General features: G+C 40.6%; 1 protein-coding gene across 2 annotated transcripts in view; it reads left to right on the top strand.

The window, feature by feature from the left end:
• Nucleotides 1-22,043, top strand: part of rorb (RAR-related orphan receptor B) — a 49,354-nt gene that overhangs the window by 13,773 nt on the left and 13,538 nt on the right. Inside the window, exons 1-4 of one of the 2 annotated variants that reach the window (XM_036598809.1) lie at nt 14,082-14,240; nt 17,805-17,890; nt 18,678-18,819; nt 18,972-19,394. In XM_036598809.1, coding sequence (XP_036454702.1) covers nt 14,222-14,240; nt 17,805-17,890; nt 18,678-18,819; nt 18,972-19,394 — 670 coding nt within the window. In that variant the 5' untranslated portion in view covers nt 14,082-14,221. Of the gene's footprint in view, nt 1-14,081; nt 14,241-17,804; nt 17,891-18,677; nt 18,820-18,971; nt 19,395-22,043 lie in introns of those variants that run through there. The other variant, XM_036598810.1, reaches the window with a different exon arrangement.

The raw sequence follows: 22,043 nt of genomic DNA, 5'->3' as shown, positions 1-22,043 counted from the left end.
TGAATAAGCTAATCAAATACTATATTAATTATTGTAGCTAACATTTTGTCTTTTTAGTTCACTGTATGCAACTATTATTGCTATATTACTATGCTATACTATACTTTACTACAATTCTATTACTATTTTACTAAATTATTACATTGTTATTACTACTTGCTTACTAACTGATAATACTATAGTAAACATTACTACCTCCCAACTGATGACAGAAATAGGTCACATAAACAAACATTACTCACTGCTGCCCTCTAAAGGTTTTATTAACATTAAATAAACAAACATTACTTACTTTAGCCATCTAAATGTGTTATTAATATTAAATAAGCAAACATTACTCACTGTCTCCCTCTAAAGGTGTTATTAACAAACATCAAATAAACAAACATTACTCACTGCCGCCCTCTAAAGGTGTTATTAACAAACATCAAATAAACAAACATTACTCACTGCCGCCCTCTAAAGGTGTTATTAACAAACATCAAATAAAAAAACATTGCTCACCATCATCCTCTAAAGGTGTTATTAACATCAAATGAACAAACATCACTCACTGCTGCCCTTTAAAAGTCTTTATATCAAATATCAATAAACAAGTATTACTCACTGCTGCCCTCTAAAGGTGTTATTATAGCACCAGTTAGAAGTTATAACTTTTGTTTTTTGGACTCAGCATTTTCAGTATAATATGCCTTAACTCAAACAGAAAATAATGCACCCAGTACACATTCTTTGTTGGCAGATTTGTAAGTACAAGTCATTTTTTGACATTAGAATCGAAGAAAAAGTTAGAGGTATAGACTCAAACCTATTGGATACAGAATGTAAGTCAACATTTAATTACTTACATTTGAATAGCATAAGAAAATGCCTATAATGGTAGACTCCTCAAGTTTAAACTGCATCACAGTCCCAGATTATCAAAGCAGGGCTTTGCTGTCCAAGCATTATTGGATGAATTGTAAAGAATCCACTTCTAAAAGCTGTTGTTCCTACCACAGTCATGAACTCTGTGACCCAGAACGAGAGACCAAGACGTCTCCGCCGATCGCACATCATGGAAATCACATTTTGCCTCGTCAATTCTGAATGTTCACATGTTGTTTGGGTCATGAGGGCTGTGGAGGTCCCGAGGTCGCTGAGGTCATGGTGTGGTTGGCTCAGTCAGGCAACTCACTACCCACTGCTCCACAGCGCCTTTCAGAACCCATTGCTGTTTTACTTGGATAGTAAAATATCTGATTTGTAAAGCTTACCCCAAATATGATTCACCAGCCAAGGTTACTGAAGTTTGCTGCCTTAGTTTTGCACTGGAGCTACGATACTGACATCTATAAAAAAAGTCAGAAACCACATAAACAAGTCTAGTTGAGTTTACTTAACAGCTCAACACAGTCTGAGACAAGTGTGCACAATACAAACTGGTGGGTTATAAGCTTCTATTACTTCAGACACCAAACACAGCTTGGCTGTACTACTAAATTTGAGGCAAGGGAGGAATTAGGGCAATTAGATTTTTCAATTATTCCTTATTAAGGGACCTATATTTATCATATTTGTCCAAAAATGGCAATTGAAAGTCAACGTAAGTTACCTCCTTAAAATCCCAGGCTTATTACATACTAAGGCTTATTATTCAGTAACTACAGGGACTTCAGTGCAAACTGGCTCAGCTATTCTTTGGTTGCAGAAGTGTGTAATAACACTTTGGGCCTGCCGTTGGTTGAACTTTCTGTATTTCACGACCCAAGTAATCCCAAACACATTCATTGATGTTGAGGTCTGGGCTGGTGGTCAGTTCATTGTTCTGAGGTTTTTGAAAAGAAAGTACTTACTGGCAGTTCTGACTGGAAATTACCTAAAAGAAGGATGGGCTTTGACTTTTGCACAGGACTGTATGTTTGCAGAGTGCTGTATGCATTAATCGCCATAACAAGGTCCACAATGTTCAGTATTCTATGTTCTAAGCATTTGCTCATTTACCTATAATCCACGCTAAATGCTGTTAAGCCTATATATTTGCACGTTCTTCACACACTGGACCCAAGCCAATAGGAACCCTTCTGTTGGCTTGGTGAAGTAGCCAATCACAGAGCAGATCAACTATGCTGTAGTCGGCCACAGCTGATGCCAGGACAGTGGGGAGTGCCTCTGGCATTATCAGTGATTACCCACAATGCACCGGGCAGGCAAGCCAGGAGGTCTCCCTCATTTGACTGCATACATTTATGCACATGCATATAGCACAGTGAGGTATGGTGATCTGATGTATGCAATGAGTGCGGTTCCCTCTGGCACACATACAGGTACATATGCAATGGGGAAGGGATATTACCCACAATGCTTTGTTTATGTTGTTTATGCCGATCATTGTAAGAAAACCTTGCATTCACGAAATAGTAACTTTATAGGAGAATTAGGTCATTAAAATGCAAGCACAGTCATTCAGAGTGGTTTGATTTGAAACACTCCATAGAAAAGAACTGTTTACAGTGGTGGTGATAGGAACCAGACATCCAAAATGCTAAATGCCTCTAAAAGATGGTCACAGAAAGCTGTTACATAAAATGGATACAAATATATTGTTCAGTGTATGAGACTTAATTTTACGATAGCTTTGATATAAGATTTTGGCCTAAAGCATTTTTTTTCAGTACATTAATGGTGGAGTGGTACATGCATGGCGTTATAAGGCAAAATAGTACCCAAAGATAACATATTTTTTTGGCTTGTCACTATTTAACCACTGTCAAGCTCATATATAAAAACTCAAAAGACATGAACCCTGATTCCTATCACCACCACTGTCAAGAAAATGGTACGTTTACTTTACTATTAAGGATTTCACATCACACCACTCTGAATGACTTTGTTTACATCTCAGTGATTAAATTATACTGATGTTCTAAAAAATCTATGGACTATTATGACTTTTCTTTCCTCTAATCTATTGGACCAAGAATACACCCCCCAAAAGAGCAGGCCTCTTGTCTAAAATGTAGCTCATCATATAACAACCTGCTGCACCTCTTCTGGGGCCTAACATGGACAACATGGTGTTAACTGATGCCTGAAGATCCAACATAATATCTGAAACCCCTGAAGCATATGTCTTTGAGTGCTTCCCCAAAGCCACAGATGTAAAATATGGATGAGCACCACATGCCGGTCCAGCCTGCTCCTTATACAACCACCACCCTGCCACTTCAGACAAAGTGCCATCTAGTGGGTTCAAGCTGCTACTTCAATCCTGAGAGTGCCCTACCTAGACACCTTCCCCCATTGTATAGCATCATGTTTCTCAATTTCACCACAGTGCTTCAAATCCAGCACATCTGACTGAATTCCTGCATGGCTTAAAGTATGGATGGTGCCACAAATGTGGTCAATCAGTTAAGACATGGTTTCTGACAATGTCTGCCATAGTGTTATCTATAAAACTGGACAAAAGGACACCACAAAACTAAAAGTATGATCTTGAAACCTGAATTTTGTCTAAAGTATTCTAACTGGCACATTATAAAACAAGCAAGTAAACATTTATAAAAGTGTTTTTTATGACTTTTAAATGCTTTTTCTTATTGTGGCAGCAGCACTCAGTTTTTTAATATCAAGAACGCTGCAGTTGTATCTTGGCACTGTCGTTTTTGTGGAGAGGTGTGAGTTGTTATTCGCAGCAGGAGTTCTTACCGTTCCTCTTTTGCCCATTATTGCTCACTAACAGCTCAACACAGTCACAAAATTTTACACCCAGTGAGCCAACAGTGTCCTAGTTAAGCTGTGGTAGGTAGCGGTTGGGAGAGCAGAGAATCCCTGTCCCCAGCAACCTCCTCCAGCTCATTCTGGGGGGACCCCGAGCCGCTCCCAGGCCAACTCGGAGATATAATCCCTCCAGCAGGTCCTAGGATAACCCCGGGGTCTCGTCCCAGTAGGCTGTGCCTGGTAAAACCCCCACCAGGAGGCGTCCGGGGGCATCCTGATCAGATGCCCGAACCACCTCAACTGGCTTAAAAATATCTCAATGTCTGTAGGACAAGTGGAAAACAACCCGCTGCATTGTGGAGGCAGTATGCACGTCAGATGGACGAAACAACAAAATAAAAGTCTTTTGTGTGTCATTTGAGCCAAATAGTACAAACTATTTGTGCCTTTGTGTCTGATTTTACCAGTGATTTCAAATATATTTTTAGATGGCTTTCAGTTTCTGGCCTATAGGTCGCTCCCCATTCAAAGAGACAGATCTTGTATGACTGGAAATAGCTGCCCAAGGGGATCACTGAGTTTGCCAGAGAATGGACAGACTTTCTTGTAAGACCTTTCACCTGTACTTCTGTCCATTTTTTATACACCACAGCTAGCCGATCAGCTACATTTGAAACAACAGGCCAACTTTGGACATCAGATTTTTCACCAAACTATTGCTGTAATAATTTGCCAGTAAGTTTGATCAAGAGTGTTAGAGCAGTGACCCCACTAAACTGTGTAGTGCAGTGGCCTTGTAGGACTAGGTCTAAGGAATACTGACGCACACCAAGGCATCGCAGTTCTTGCATTGCCCAGCCATAGCTGCCATTTTCAATTTGGCTTTATGTGTGACGGAATGCTCCTCAATGAGAAACACAAATACAACGTGTTTGTTTATGTGTGCGCACACAGTGGAAATAATCTCTCGCCTACACAGCCATGTTATCGCCAGTAGCGCGTCTGATTAGAATATTCATACACGGCTTTGGAATATCACCAGGCAGACCGCCAGATCACAGAGCACTGGAAGTAAATCCATGAAGATTCCAGAGCAACTCGAGGCGAGTTAAAAATGCGCCCATTTTTTTAATACTACAAATGTCCTTCCTGCAAAACCTTCCTAGTTTCCCATTAAGCCTCATTAATAATCTACAAAAGTGAACTTAATCATTGTTAATAATAGCAGAAGTAGCATGTGGCTCAGATCTACAGTGCAGCATGTAAGCAGGCTAGCTGATTAGCAGGTTAACTGTAGAATTAATAGCGCCCACTACTGCTTAAAACACCAATTTGAAATCCTACAACATGTCTATAATACACCCTTACTACATTTTCTTAGGACTTTCAGCATTAATCCCACTCACTATACTCTAACACGCTAATACTGGTGTTATGCTAATCATTAGCTTTAACATTTCATTGTTCTCCAAGCATGTGCTACATAAACGAATGATTTTAGAGCTGCTAGTAGACACTATACTGATATTTTTCTGGGTGTCTACATGCTCTTAAGTTGCAGAGGTCCTTGTAGCCACTTAATGAATCTAATTAAAGAAGTCTTTAGAGGGAAAGGCCTTCTCCTGAGACAAGAGACAACCTCATATCATTAGGAATCAATTACTACAGTCCACGTGCTTCCTCCCTTCCCCCACTTCACACACACACACACACACACACACACACACACACACACACACACACACACACACACACACACTCAATCCAATGTGTTTTTAGTCTAACTGCCTGAAATATTAGCACTTATTGCCTCCACGATAAGCTCCAGCATGCTAACGCCAATGCTAGCAGTGGAATTAGCTGGTGTGAGGGGCTTTTTCACGCTGGTGGCTAGGCTAGCTGCTGCGGAGGTATTATGGTGTCGTCCATCCTCAGCTAAGCCTGCAGGGCTGAGCTCGTATTAAGCATGGAATCGCCAGCACTGCATTCCCTATCTTACATAACCCGCGGATAACCCCAGCCCTCATGACTAATAGCCCTCAGCATACTGTCAGCCTGGGGACGGACCTTTCTCCACACTAACATCACAGTCACAGTGTTTTTTACAGTTAAGGTACATGTAGACTTATTGCTGTAATCTACATACATGGTCTACCTGGTAGACTTCACAGAATTATTTCAGATGGTTTCATTTCTGTCATCAGGTCACCTTAAGCATTTTTCCACTTCACAATTAAAAGAAAAAACAGCAGCCAACAAAACTTTTCAGTTCATTTTCCCTCCTGCGACTGTCATAAACATTCAGAAGCATCTACTTCTGCTAATTAGCTCTCTTTCCTGCTAGTTGTATTAACTTCTTGGCAGATATGAAATGATACAGAACATTCTGCAAGTACAAACACACAAAAATGTCTATGTTTACACAGACTATTCCAGCAAAGCTTCATTTTCTTCTCTTGCAAGTGTGAACTGATGCATTAGCTCTCTTGATTGCTATAGCCTAGTGCTAGCCATACTGACAGGAAACCAAATAGTGCACTTTTCTGTGCTTACACACTTACAAATGTCAAAAATTACACATAATCATGTATAGAATCAAGTAAAGCTTATCTGTTGAGTGTGATTAGCAAAACACTTACTCTGTGGATAGCATGAATGCTAATAATGTTAGCTTCCTGACTAGCTTAACTTCGGAAACTATTTAGAAAGTAATAATACTAAAAATGCCAAATGACACATCAGCGTTCTAGTGTACATTCTGTTGCACTAAATGGTGATGTAATAGTTCTTGGTGACTTTTATCTTCACTTGGAAGATTAAAGAATTGTAATTGGCTTCAGCTGTGAGTGTTAGCAAAGACAGCGGAGACTACCATTGGATAAAGCACAGTTCCATTTTAGCTAGCAGGCAAGCTAATTAGCATAAACTATGTAGAATGTAAATTTGTCACCATGTAATACATATTTATGTTTCATTACTTCTTAAAACTAATTCAAATTCATTTAGCATGTATTACAAATGCAGAAATCCACAGTGCCCTACAGCTAAAACACAGTACTGGATCATTTTGCCCAAAATGTAATCACTTCAAAAAGCCTTGTTTTACAGTAACATCTGGATTATGCTACAAATGGAGTATTTGTGCTGACTTTGCCAATGACAATAAGGTAACACTTTCTATGATTGTCACCTTCGTAAGCATCTATAAACACATTCATAACATGTTATAATGCATTCATAAGGCATTATAAACATGGCTATAAATATTTATAAAAATGCATTACATGTTATAGCCATGCTTATTATGCATTATGAATTGTTAACATAATACATTACAAGTGCTGTTCATAACACATTATAAGAGCTCATAAGTGGTATTTGTCCGCTCTAAGTAAAGTGTAGCGTATTGTACTAAAGCCACCTCCAGTGTTTAGAGTGAGGCTTCAAGTTGAAGTATTTACTGAAGGATTTACTGAAACACTAAAACACACAATAAAGCACATTACAGGCTTCAAATGTCAGAGTTTAAACTAGTGCTGCCATCAGTGCTTTACCCAATGTGGGAAAGTCAATGTACACCACCGTTAGCTTGGTAATTGTCTTTACTTTGCAGTCTCCAAGCTGGGACTGACTTCTTTGGCACTGACAGTATAACATGTTATCAGCACTACTATTAATGCATTATATTAACAATTCATAATGTATAATAAACATGGCTATAAAATGTAATCCATTGTAATTCATTTTTATAAATGTTTATAATGCGTATGAAGGCATTATAACATGTTATAAATGTGTTTATAGATGCTTACAAATGTGACATTCATAGAAAGTGTTACCGACAATAACAATGTCATGGTGTGACTTGATTGCGACATGATAAGAAACGTATTGAGCCTGATACCTGAGACAATACATAAATGGCTATATTTGAGATATACATAAAATGGCTATATTTGTGTTGTAGATATGGTGACCTCTGGTTCCTATCACCACCACTGTAAAGACACTCTGTAAATTTCTCTACAGCGAACCACATCACATCAAGCCACACAATGACTGTTTACATCTCAAAGATTGAATATGACAGAATTTAGTAGAACTCCCCTTTGAATGGTACTTAGATTTTTGCGGGTGGGCGATTTTGCGTATGTGTGTGGGACTGTTTCAGCAAAAACAAGGGATGGCAGGCATTACCGAGCGAAGACGTTACTTTTCTTCTGGGGGGGGAAGGGCTGCGATGACATCACATCCTGCCGCAGCGTGATGGCGGTGTGGATGATTGCTGTGACAGGCAGACTATACAGGCCTCCTACCCACAAACCCAGGGAGGCGCTGGTCGTCCTGGCAACAGCGACATAGACACGGACGTCTCCTTATTTCTTATGACAGGTCTACGCATGTAGACCCTCCGGCCATTCTAACTCACATGGACACACTCGCTCCCTCACACACACACACACTCCTACTGAGGCTTCCACACTCTTTGGCATCCCACTACCCCATGGCACAGACTCGTTTTTAAAGCCCCCTCTCAAAAGCCGTCCTGCCTCAAGGGAATGACAACTTGAACACTTCTGCAAAACACAAACAATAACTTGACTATCTCAGTCTAAATAAAAACGCAATCTGTTTAATTTCTGTGAGCGGCTATGTCCTCCTACAAATACAGTCTCATAGCTAGCCACTAACCGATTGACCACTCACCAATGGAGAAGCCTCAGGGCCTTTGAGGCCTTCAGAGAAGACCTAATGATTTACATATTTACATGTCTGTTATTTTTAATTCATTTTTGTTTAATATAATGATCATGCTTGTTGTGTTTAGCCCCTCAGCAGCCCTGGGCCTGTCGATGGGCTCAAAGTTTTATTACACACTTCTATAACCTTAGAATAGCTCAACCAGTTTGCATTGAAGTCTCTGTAGTTACCAGATAATAAGCCTTAGTATGTAAACAGCCTGGGATGACCCCTGGAATACCACTTCAATTTCATTGTTAAGTTTTGGCTGAAAAAGAGTTAATTTCTTTAAAATGATCCAAGTAGAACGTTTTTTTTCTCTGGTGTATCCAAGTAGATACAGCCAAGCTAGCTCTCCTATTGGTTAGGACTTCAGGAGCTGAACTGAAGGCCTAATGTGTTAGCCACAAACCTAATTAGAAAAGGACAGTGGAATCAACCAAACAGGTTTTGATATCAAATGGGTGGGACAAATTTTGTGAGAAAAAACGTCCCTCTAGGCCATCTGGAAGTACTAGATATGTCACTGACTGGTAGCCTAACAAGGTTTCAGTCAGAGGAAAACAGCAGGAGCCCTATGCCAAGCTTTTTTTTAAATTAAGAATCACTGTAAAACTGTCAAATAAAACATAAGGAATGTCTTCTACAAGCTTCAGACGTCCATGTTTAATCTAGAATGGCCAAAAATGTTCGCGTGAATTGTCGTTAACTTAGCGCTAATGCACTATTAGAATCCCTTAGGGGCACTAGCAGAAATTAGCATCATGGTAGCCATATTTGTTTTTGTTTTTGACTGAGTTTTGACATTTAGGGCCCAAACTAAAGATCTAGCTCTAATAGTCATAGATCACCACTGCAGATTACAGCATCAGTCTATCGGCCATCAATACTGCTGTGGCCAGGCCACGGAGTGTCCTGCTTTTAGCAGGATAAAAATAGGCAGACAGTTTTTGCTTGACACGGTTTTACACAACATTGCTATGTGTGTGTGTGTGTGTGTGTGTGCTCACCTACCATCCATTCTGCTCATCTGACCCAGTTTGGCTTTGGCACTGGTTGAACTGGGTCAGAAGTGGATCCAGTCCAGTGTTCCTTGATGGGGCCAGTTGTACAGAACTCACAGTCCTCTCTGCTACTGGCGCTAACACACACAACTTGTTCCATTTTTATACCCCGTGAACAAATACCAGGCCACTCTCCAGTGCAGTACTGACTTTGTCTTCTAACTTCCATACCCTGCTCTTTGGATTCGGAAAGCGAGGATAAAGCATGCTAGATATTAGCACTCTGTACGTATGTAGTGTTTTAGAGAACTTTACACATGTTGATTTGTCTTAGACTGTCAAGTTCTTAAATAATCTCAATACTTACTTTTGTGGTTTCTGATTCTGTAGGATAGATTGTTACCTATATAAATGGACAAAACTATGTTAGCATAACTAAAACACTATTGGTGGCAATCTACCCTGCTAGAAAAACCAGCATAGGCCAGCATTGCTAGTCACCAGCAAAACCAGCAGATGTTGTGTTTTGGATGCTGGAATGTTGGTCAACAGCAATAGAAGTTAATATACTGATTACCACCAAACCAGCATGACCATACTGGGTGACCAGCCAAACCAGCACCAGACCAGCACTAGACCAGCATGCTGGTCTGTGCTGTTTTTTTTCTGTAGGACTTTGTTGAGGCTTTGTTAACACGTTTATCCATTTTTATAGACATAGAAGTGTAAGAAAAGTGTCTATTTGAGATGACAATACAATGTGAGGTGAGTGTGCAGTTATGTAGGCATGCGTTTTGCACAGTGCTAATCGGCTTCCATTACTTCTTAGCTACATTAGCTCCAATGTAAAACTAAAGAAGCCACTCGTCTTGCCTGATCGAACACATTTGGGATAAGAGGAAAAATTTGTCTTCTAGCAATAAAGGGTCATGCTGACCAAAGTGAATGTAAAAATTAATGACCAAAATGTAACCATCACTACATCCGCTGTAAACACAATTGTTTGGTCTTGAAAGCAAGTTTTACTGCCTTAAAGATTTAGATAAAACTGCTTCTGATGATGTATCCTGAAGGCAGAAGTAAATTTTAAGCACTGCTTTGTGGTGGATACTTTTAAAGCTTTTTTTTTTTGCTAACTGGCTAAATTATTCCTTTAACAAAGAAAAAAGTCTGTGGACCAATAGATGTTAGTGCTATATCAGTGATGCTAGCTAGCTCTCTAGATGGATTTTGTAGCCTGTAGATCAGTGGCTAACAGTCAGGATTTGTAGAGCTACTTAGGGATTGTGTTAGGTAGTGATAGCCAAAAACACAAAAATCATGAACTCGGAATACAGCAATAATAAATAACACATTAAATGCTAGGAATGCTGGGAAGCAGACTTGTAGAAAGGCAAAAAGGGACGATGGCCTGGTCAGAGAATTGAGGAAAATTTATTGGAAAAACCATCTCCTCCCCGTCCAGTCCTTTTCAAGGAGGTCTCTTTAGAGGTCCATCTCTAAGGGTCTGGCTGCACTAAAACGATGCGACAAGTCAAGATAAAGAAATGCACTCTAGCTACAAATCACTGTGCCATGTGTGCTCATCTTTGCAGCTACGGAAAACCAATGAATACAAATTAAATACTGATGTCAAATTGTCTCCAACGAGCAAAGTGAACACAAAATAATAGCAATAAAAGTATGTCATACAGTGTCAGAAACCAAGGGTGAGCTGATTTAGGCATGCAGTTAGCACAATGCTAGTTGGTGTACTTAGGTTTCCATTACGTGTTAGCTACATTAGCCTCATAGCTCCAGTGCGAAACTAAAGAAGCAGACTTCAGACAGCAAATGTGTCTTAGCTGATCGACTACATTTTATGACTTTTTAAAATAAAAATTGCCGATAAAGCTTAATCTCATCATGTTGATGCTTAGACTAGACTGATTTGGAGTGATTTGAGTACAAAAAAGAGTGATGCATTGAATGTAGGGCCTAAACTGAGCAAAGACCCCTGAAGAGTTGTTGCCCTATGATAGAATCAGAATGAAATCAGATCTCACATTAAGGAGCGTTGCACATTGAGCGTCATTCATCTGAAACATTTACTATACATAAAGTACTCCAACAAGTTTACTTTCAAATGCTCCTTCATAAACATTACAATGTTAGTGCAGTTTATTCTTGTACAGTTGTAAAGGGCTTGAAAGTTGGAAGACTTGGTGTATTGGTGGTGTAGTGGTTGCTTACCCAGTTCATAGCTTCGGTCATATGAATCGGTGTTTAACCAGTTCGTGATATGACGACTACTAAATTAATGTCACCTTTGCTATTTTTTCACCTTGCAAGACTCATTTCGGTTTTGGTTTTGCTGCACGCCCCCATGGCGCAACTTTCCTAATATCGGCCTATTGTTGTTACGGTGCCAGCTAACATGGGCATCTGTTCGCTAACGTAACAAAATTGGTAGTTAGCATACAAGCATGTTGAGTTAGCTCCAAGCATGTTGAGCTGTCTGATATCGTGTTAGCGGCAGGTTAGAAAGATGTGGTGGCTCTTCATGTGTCTTGGAGGAAGCTTCTTTGCGCCGTGTGATTGGAGAAGTCCTAACATGTGAAGAGACACTGGGTAAAAATCAATAAATAAAAGAAGTAAATGAGGGTTGGAGTGGGTTGCATAGGTCTTGTCCTGGTAATAATAAATAATAACAAATTGTGTTTATGTTTTATGAAGGTTTTTGCTTAAAATGCACATAATAATGCTAATTTGGCATTAAAAAAGACCAAGACATAGTCCAAAAATAGCCTGGGCCTAAGCCTGCCCCTGTTCATTTCCACACGAATAAAACATTACATACATTACAACAGCAATAATTGGAAAAAAAGGATAAAACTGTGTTGATGTATTATAAGGTTTTGCAACCCTGGTCAAATGTTATGTTTTGTTGATTTAAGTGAAAATAAGTGAACACATCCTTTACAGAGAACACATTACTACACGTTTTAATGCACAAGTACTGTTTTTTTGCTGAAATTAACAAGTTGGAAAAGAAAACGTGCAAAAGTCATTGTTTTATATGTTAAACTCTGCAAATAAACAGAAATTGTTCACTAAAATTAGCAGAAAAATGCCATATTTAAGTTCCCTGTAGAGGATGTGCTATGAACAATACATGTAATTTGACCAGGGGGTAAATTTTATTTATGTGGAAATGCAGTGCATCACTTATTTTTCAGTGGAGGGTGTGTGTTTGTGATGACGGCAGACAGATGTCCGTTTACCCACGAGCGGTGGACTGAAGGTGACATCGCTATGGGAATGACCTTGTGTCGCCTGGGCCTGAGGGTCACAAAGGGCAAACTCCCACCCCCACCACACGCATGCCGGGGGGAAGCTTAAGTCAGAGCAGACTATACAGAGAGAGGGAGAGAGAGAGAGACGAAGCACACAGGCCTGACCACAGCTTAAACAGTCTACGCTGGACATGGCTGTGTGCGTTAATCCCATTAGATTACTCAGTGCACACCCACACACATCTAATACACACCACACTTACTCATATACTGCCGAACACACAAGAGACATACACACATAGGCTTTTAAAGGGTCCATATCGTGGTAAAACAAAGTGTTTTCATTTTTCTGAAATGAAGGAGTGGATGCAGCATGTAAAAGCTGTTAAAGTTTTAAAATGTAATGTCCACTCCTCAGTCCATGGCCTGTTTGAATGAATTGTTTTTGTGATGTCACAAAAACCAACCAATTTACATACTTTCACCTATTGAGCCTACAGCAGTTTAGCCCCACCCATTCACGTTGATGTTATGAGGAGTGTCTCTAGCTTTTTTTGAATGGGGCTCAAGGCAGGACAGCCAATCAGAACAAAGGTCATTTACTTATATCAGCTGTAAGGCCGATATAACACAAGAAGGGATGAAGAGAGGTCACAAAATGGTCATGTATGTGTAAACAAATGATCTAAACTCACACAAATGTCACCAAATTTACCCCCAAAGACCTTCACCTTCAATAATTCAACATGTACTTGAACATAAAATCACATGAACATGGAAATAAGGTGAACACAGTTTCCAATTTTCAGCAGAAATATTCAGTGAGATCAACAGAGGCTGCACGTTCCTGATTGCAGCCTCTCGCTCTCATACTGCTACGTCTTGATTTGAGAAGAACTAGAGCTTTCCATTTTCGTGTTGCTGTTCGTTGATTTATCCACACTGTCCAGTGTAGTCTGCCCAAGGCATGCTAACGTTATCGATATCACTGATAATGCCAGTATCCGTGGTGAGGTTTTATCTGTAAACAACACTTCAGACTCTGTGTGTTTCGGTGATAGTTATAAGAAATAACTTTGGTTTCATCAGTGAAACTTGCCATTTAAAAGCTGCATTTGAACAATACGGCTACAGTCAACCATAGCAACACATGGTGCACAAGCAGCTGGGCTTCAGCACGAATGGTTCAAAGGGTCAAACAAGCTTTTAATGTGTTAAATTTGACACTATTCTATCTACATAACTGCAGGCATGACATGCACATACAGGCTGTCTCCTCTCAGGCTAAGCCAGACTAGCCAGCCGTTCTGAGCATATATTCTCTCACACAGATTATCGGCGTGCTCATATGCATCCGCACACACACATACACACGCGCCCACCCCGTGGAATATGATCACACAGTCCTAGACATGCGCGTGAACACAGACTCACTCACATTCCTGTGAGGATCCCACGGTGTGCTTGTCTCAGGTGTGAGCGTGGCGCCGTCAGCAGAAAATGAAATCAGATGTTGTAGGTAAGCGAAGGGACTTTGCTCTTTTTCTTTTTCCGGTTTGTTTACGACTTTTGCCCATTGCGAGCTGACCCGTATGGCAGCTCCAAAAAGTATTTGGACACTTTAACCATTGGTAAAGTTGAGTTATTTCACAAAAGCCTGGAGAACAATCCCACCCAGACTGCACTAAGGGCACTGTAAGGTACAGAAGTGGAGACCTCTAAGTTTGGGGCTGTTTTACTCACAATGGTGTCATTGAGCTTGGGTTCATTGATGAGATCATGAAGTGTACAAAGACATTTTGGATGGAAACCTGCAGAAGTCTGCAAACAGGAACAATTTGAAACACATGAGCCACCTTTTGAAAGAATACTTTGTCAAAGTGCTCGAACGGTCAGCCACTTGGTTTAACACTTTGGTTCCTAACACAAGTCTGGTAGAAATGTCTGAATACTTTATGAGGCCACTGTATCACTTTGAGTTGCAACTGATGCCAACTATTAAGCTGGCAGGAGTTTGCGCTATTATTTAACACTATTCTCTAGAATGGTCTTCTCTGGACGCTCATGACTTTTATTTGTACAGCAAGTTTTACGAGATTGTTCCGAAGCAGCTTTCAAGGAATACAGGTTCAGATCTTTAATAAGTGTAGTCGAGGGCAAAAGTGGTAGGAAGAATTCCCTAAGAGCATGAGAAAGAACCAAGACTCAAGGTATGTCTGAATGTGTTTCCTCTGTTGATGGTCAGCCCCACTGAGTATAAGACATATTTTCCTTCAAGGTCAATAAAGTAAGTTCAACTCCTTACAGATGGCATATTCACAGTGGAGTTATTGTTCCACCTTCACTTGGTTCTTCCTCTTGCTTTTATAGAGTTTTTCTATTTGAGGTTCCTCTGGTTCCTCTCAGTGGTTCTTCCTCATGTTTTTAGTGGGTTACTTCTTTAGAGTCGTGCTTCTTCTTGGTGGTTCTTCCTCAAGTTCCATTGGATTTACTCCTTTTGAGACTTGATTCTTCATAGGGGTTCTTCCTCATGTTATAAGGGAGTTTCTTTTTTGAGTCTTGATTCCTCTCAGGCGTCCTTCCTCATGTTCTTAAGGAATTTCTCCTTTTGAGTCTTGGGTTATCTCAGTGTTTCTTCCTCATGTTCTTAGTGAGTTTCTCCTTTTGTGTCTTGATTCCTCTCGGTATTTCCTCCTCATGTTATAAGGGAGTTTCTCCTTTTGAACCTAGATTCCTCTCAGTGGTTCTCCCTCATGCTCTTAAAGAGGGTTGCTCTATAGGGGGCTGCACCCCTCAATTCTGGAAAGTTGCTCTGGGACAGTGCCACTTCCAGAAAACACTGCAAATAAAACCGAACTGAATCTATTTGAGGCCGTACTTTATTAGTGAGTTGAACAAGCGTCAGGAGTGATTTGAATGACTCAAGGGAAGGTTACTTGTAGTTCAGTATTAAACTAATCTAGCAAAGAACTGAACCACAACACTTTCTTTGGCCGTCTTCATTCCTCTACACTTACGACACTGGCACAGTCGAATGTGGGCTCGAGCGTGGAAAGATTAATTGAGAATTGCTGCATCAGATAAGCCAGTGTAGAGCAGGGGGAAGAACGTGTGTAGAAATAATTTAGGATTAGATTGGGTGGCTAATCTCTTTATAGTGAGTGTGCAGTCTCAGCATGCAGACGGGTCTGGATTTCTCTCCCACTCTCTCTCATTTTCCCTCTCTGTGGATCTTCTCTCCTCATTTTAATTTCCATTTTGCAGCGAAACGCAGCCCGTAGGACATTCTTAGATAAGGCTTGCAAGTCTGGATTGGCGTATTTTGTCACTTTTACAAGAGAATAACTGCAAATGTGGTTTTCCATAGTTCTCATGAATCTGAAACTGACCTTTGCCTTTAGAACCTTTGGACATATAACAAATACATCCCAACATATCTTTGTGAAGGTCAAAAAAAGTACCAAATACTGTTTTTCTGTAAGATTTTGTATAAACGTCCACTCGTTGTCCACTTTATAGCTCCACCTACCTTATAAGTCCCATATATCGGTGTACAGTTACAGACTGTAGCCTGTCCTTTGCTGGCCAATCTACACCATTACTCTACCCCATTCCTCATTGTTCAGTTTCTGACCACTACACTGCTGTTGACCAGATGGTATTTGGGTGGTGGATCGTTCTCAGCTCAGCAGTGACATTGACATGGTAGTTTCATCGTGGTATGTGTGGTTCATGGTGGTGTGATTGCATCAGCCATGTCACTGTCACTGCTAGGTTGAGACAGGTGCACCACCCATCCAGTTAAGAGCAGCTCTGTGGTAAACTGGCCACTGAAAAGAGCTACAGGATAGCTAATATAAACTTTTCATCAACAGATGGACCACAGTCTTTAATTGTACACGAGCAAGGGTGAACTACAAGGTAGGGATGAGTACATTGTCCAGCCCTTTCTTGATCTTCCAGAGAAAACATTTCTTTGATTTATTTCAAAGCAGTAGTTTCTCAGATAAGTGTAGTTGATTAGCCTAGGCAAATTTGTTCTTCTTTCATCAGACCTGCCTCATGATTTACATGTTACCACTGTTTTTAGCTATGTGACATGCTAAAACAGATAGCATTGTGCAGTCAAAACCCACAAAAACAAGTCTATTTTGGATTATATGGCCTCTTTGCCTTTTTCTGCTGGCCTACTAGTGGCCATTCTGCCAGTGGATGGAAATCGACTTGGATATATTTATTTAATATATAGAAATAAAATATTTTTTACTGTAACTCTGTTTAAAGATTAACTTTGACACTATTAGCTCTCTAAGTATGAACTTTCGTGACTGTGTTGAGCTGCTAGCGAGCAATGATGGGGTGAAAGGAAGCCCGCTGCTGTGAAAAAAATCAAAAAAGACAGCTGTGCTGAGATAAACAGACAGCACAACTCTTGTGATAAATATCATGCCACAATGAAAATACAGATTTTATCAATATTGACTTGCTTGCTTACCTTTGATTATTCAATGTTATGCAAAGAAAACAGTTCTCCAAAACAGGCAGAAATTGCGTTACTGTAAAAAGGGGTAAACAACTCAACTTGGCTTGAAAAAAGTGATTTATGCCATTTATACGATGCTAACCTGTACGGAAATAAGCATTCCACGAATAAGCACTGGGTAAAATGCATTAACCTTGTAGCTACAGAGCAAAACTAAAGAAGCTAATTTCAAACTTGGCTGATGGACTTTACATAGGTAGGCAAAGGGAGTGTTAGGAGTCTTGCCCAAGGACGCTTATAGGTATAGTGTAGGGTGCCTGCCCTGGCCAAGGATTGAACCCCAGTCTACAGTGTAGAATGCAGAGGTGTTACCCACTATACCGTACCAACCATATCACTTTCTTCTAGAAAGACCAGTGTGCTCAATTTTGGTCAAAACAGTTCCTCACGTCAAAACGTCTTGATCTAGAGGGGGGTCCGGGCATGAATCGAGGTGGCTGGATTAGTAGCTCAGTATTCATTTTGTCATTTTCAGCCTTTATCTAACAGCCAGCAACTGTCCAACTGGCTCTCTTACGCTCTCTCTCTTTCTCTCCGCAGCCCAAATCGAAGTTATACCATGCAAAATCTGTGGAGACAAGTCCTCAGGGATCCATTACGGGGTCATCACGTGCGAGGGGTGTAAGGTGAGAATAAACATGATGGGCTTTTCCAAAAGCACTGTAGAACAGTACCTTGTCTAACACCATTAAAGACTACTGATTTTGTGGTTTAGACTAGATCACCAGCCACATTAGCAGTTTTGTGTAGACTTGCTAGAAACCATTTAGAAAATTTTAGCAGATATCACCAGTGATAACAAAAGCATGTTTTATTTAATGGCTTGGAAACAGAAGGAAAATCTAATGTAAATGAATGAACCATTTAAGCCTTGAGCAAAAACAGGGCTATTTCTGTGATTTATTCTGCTTGTTGCTATTAATTGTGTATATTGATGTGAATATTTTCATTTAGTTTGTATCACAAACAACAAGAAAACATATGAATAGGACGTCACACTTCAGTCGCAAACCAGTAATAAGCTCTAACCAACCTGAATTGTGCTCTGAATGAGCATCCAACAATAAAGGAGGCCTTGTGCATCTTCTATACAGTGATAGGAAACACAGAAACGCATAGAAAGCTTTGACTACATGCTGATTTGGTTCGAAAGTAGTAGTAGTTATTTACTGAACTATATAACTAAAGTAACAGCAATAACTTTAGACTTCTAAAGGCCAGCAGGGCTTTCAGGGCAGGGAAATCTTGAAGAGCAGATTGGGTCCTAAGCTTTCATCCCAAATAATCACTAACTTGCTGATCTTGGTTGACGACCCCTCCTGTTCAGTTGAGTTTAGGACTAGGCCGAGGCCTACCTCCTTCTAGCTTTATTTGTAGGGTGCCCCTAATATCCTCTGCTGTGTCCTGCTGTAGGGTTTCTTCAGGAGGAGTCAACAGAACAATGCCTCATACTCCTGCCCTCGCCAGCGCAACTGTCTGATTGACAGAACCAACCGCAACCGATGTCAGCACTGCAGACTGCAGAAATGCCTGGCTCTGGGCATGTCCCGGGATGGTGAGAAACAGAGCAGCTTTTTTGTTTATTATATATAATTTAGTGTTATATACTATATTTTATTTGAGATTTTGTCTTTCAAAATCAGGGTCTAAAAGTTCTCTTACGCTTGTTTTTGCTTTCCCTCCCTTACTCTACTCCGCCTCCAACAGCGGTGAAGTTCGGCCGCATGTCTAAAAAGCAGCGGGACTCACTGTATGCGGAGGTGCAGAAGCACCAGCAGCGTCTGCAGGAGCAGCGGCAGCAGCAGCAGACGGGTGAGGCCGAAGCCCTGGCCCGCGTTTACTCCTCTGGACTCTCGTCTGGCCTTGGAAGCCTTGGTCACGACATTGGCGGCGCGTATGCCAATGGCCACCTTATTGACATGCCCAAGGGCCAGGCCAACGGCGCCCCGGCCGGATACTACAGCATGGACTCCACCCAGCCCAGCCCGGACCAGTCCGGCCTGGACATGGCCGGCATGAAGCAGATCAAGCAGGAACCCATATATGACCTGACTCCCGTGCCCAACCTCTTCCCCTACAGCTCGTACCAGGACAGCCAACTAGCACCAGGAGTTTCCATGGGGGAGCTGGGTATGGCATGGCCGTTACTCATAAGCTTTTGAAGGCTTAACCCAATGTAGTCAATCAGCCAAGACATATTTGGCAACTAAAGTTCCCTTCTTTAGTTTAGCGCTGGAGCTGTGAGGCTAAAGTAAATACGTAACGGAACCATATAAACACCAATTAGCATTGTGCAAACTGCATGACACTCTTTGACAGTTACATATAAAAACAGACAACATTCAATAGTCTTTGGAGTTTAGCTAAGTGATTTGCTTTAGTCCATTTTAGAGATAACAGTGTGCTATACAGTGTCAAAAATCACATTAGCAAGTCTATTTAATGATTTAGGCAGTTTGCACAATGCAAACTGGGTTATAACCGTCTATTACTTGTTAGCCACATTAGCCAAAACATACAATATAGTGCAAAACTAAGATAATGGGAATATTTCATGCTTTTGGTTTTTTACTACATTATCACCTTCGCCTTAAAAGAATAGTTTCATGACATGAAAAATCACTTTTTCCACTTACTCTAGATCAAACTGACCTGCCAAGACAAATTCTGCCTTCTTAGTTCAGTGCTGGAGCAACGAGGCTAATGTTGCTAACAAACACCGATACCCAATAGTCACCTACATCTTTTCTGTAAAAACATGCCCAAAACTTCTGTCAACTCATTCAAACCACATCCAGGTCTTCGCTATGGTTGCACGGACTTGCTGATGTGGTTTAGGACACAGTATGACTCAACTGCAAACTATAAAAAGCAATGAAAGTTTAATGTGTAGCTGAACACGAGTTAGAAGCTCAATCCGCTCAATGTTCAGCTGCATAATTAAGGTTTGTGCATTTTTATAGCTTACAGTGAACCACACTGTGCTCTGAACCACATCTACAAGTCTGCTTGAGTGTAATGAAGACCTGAATGAGGCTGAGAGAAGTTTTGGGAAAGATTTGGGTGAATTTTAACTTCTAGTGTTTGTTAGCAATGTGAGACTTTAGCTCCAGCGTTAAGAAGCAAAATTTTGATGAAGGCTGATGACTTCATACAGGAAAAATGGAACATTTTCTTTGTCTACTTGATAAAAACATGAAACACCTAACAAGCCGATCAAAGGAACACCGATAGCGGCTTCAGCTACAATAGGTAGCTTAGCTGTCAGTCAAAAGAGAACCTACAATAAACTCTCAAGATTGGCTGTGCTTGCATCACAGAAATAACCTGGTTGTTTCCAGATGGTAGTCAGTACAAGGCTTCATTTCCCCAACATTTACAGTAACCCAAAGATCTTTCTCTGCTATAATGTTCAAGAGAGGACAATGGTTAGATACCACGACCGGCTGTGGTTTCCATTCCACTGTAGCTCTTAGCATCTAATGTCATGCAACTCACTTGAGGTCTACAGAGGTTTAGGGTTTCGAGTGAATATGATATCTACAGGCAGCTCGAATTGTTATGCACTGTGATTATGGTCATGGTCATTACCACACCTGCTCATTATTTATGGACCACTGGATATTTTAACTCTATAGTCTGGAGACTGACAGCTTTAATAGAAGATGCACTGTATTTAGAATAGTATCCCAAACTGGCCCATCAGGACAACAATTCCATGTCTTTTATATCTCAGCATCCCTGAGCTTCATTACCAATTGATGTTTGCCTGAATTGGGAGGTCCACTGATTTTGCCAGATTTCTGCCCAGTTCAATGGTTGAAAAACAAAGTCATTCAGAGTGGTTTGATGTGAACTAGTTCATCAACTCTGATATCTTTACAGTGGTGGTGATAGGAACCAGGCGTCACAATGTCTACAATGCAAATTTTCCCTTTTTTTTGACTATCCACAACCACCAGTGCACCTACATGTGTCTTCTGAGTATGTAATGCTGATGAAGGTGAAATAGTGGTAAATCTGAAAATCTTTTTTTGGGTACTACTTTGCGTTACAGTGCCTGTGTCAGGCTCCAGTCCTCGCAGGCCAAAACACTGCAGACTTCAGCACACCGGATCATTAAACACACCTGTTTCAGCTCATCAGCTAATTAGCAAGGCCTTCATGAACTGAATTCAGAGCAATAGATGAGGGTAAATGTTAGTCTCTGTAGCACTTTGGCGTGGAAGGTCCCAAGTTTGACATGCCTGCCTTTTAGTTTATTGTTTATGGTTTTAGTTTTTAGCCTTTTAGTTTTAGTTTATAGTTTATTTTGAAACTATCGTAAAAAACAATGTCTCAGGCTTCAGGTAACAAATTTGTAAACTTTTAACGTAATAATTTTATGTGAGGGAACTTTCAGAGGTTTCATACTTTTCAGACGTCTGGTTCCTATCACCACCGCTGTGTATAACTCTGACTCAGACTCTGGAACATAAATTGTGAGCCAGCCCTTCTCGTCCAACATCAGTGTCTTACCTCACAAATGCTCTTTTGACTGAATGGGCACAAATTCCCAGACACACACGCCAAAATCTTGTGAAAAGGCTTCTCAGATGAGTGGAGCCTGTTATAGCTGCATATTAATGCCCATGGTTTTGAAATGGGATGTCCAATATGCTCATATAGGTGTGTTGGTCAGGTGTCCACATACCACATACATGGATAAACGAAGCTAACAAAAGCAACAGCATGTGGAAAGCTCCCTTCAAGAGCCACCCTCTATTGAAAGTAATAAAC

The sequence above is a fragment of the Colossoma macropomum genome, unplaced genomic scaffold (assembly GCF_904425465.1).
Source record: "Colossoma macropomum unplaced genomic scaffold, Colossoma_macropomum, whole genome shotgun sequence".
In the NCBI taxonomy this organism is placed as follows: Eukaryota; Metazoa; Chordata; class Actinopteri; order Characiformes; family Serrasalmidae; genus Colossoma; species Colossoma macropomum.
This window is presented reverse-complemented; position numbering and strand designations above follow the sequence as displayed.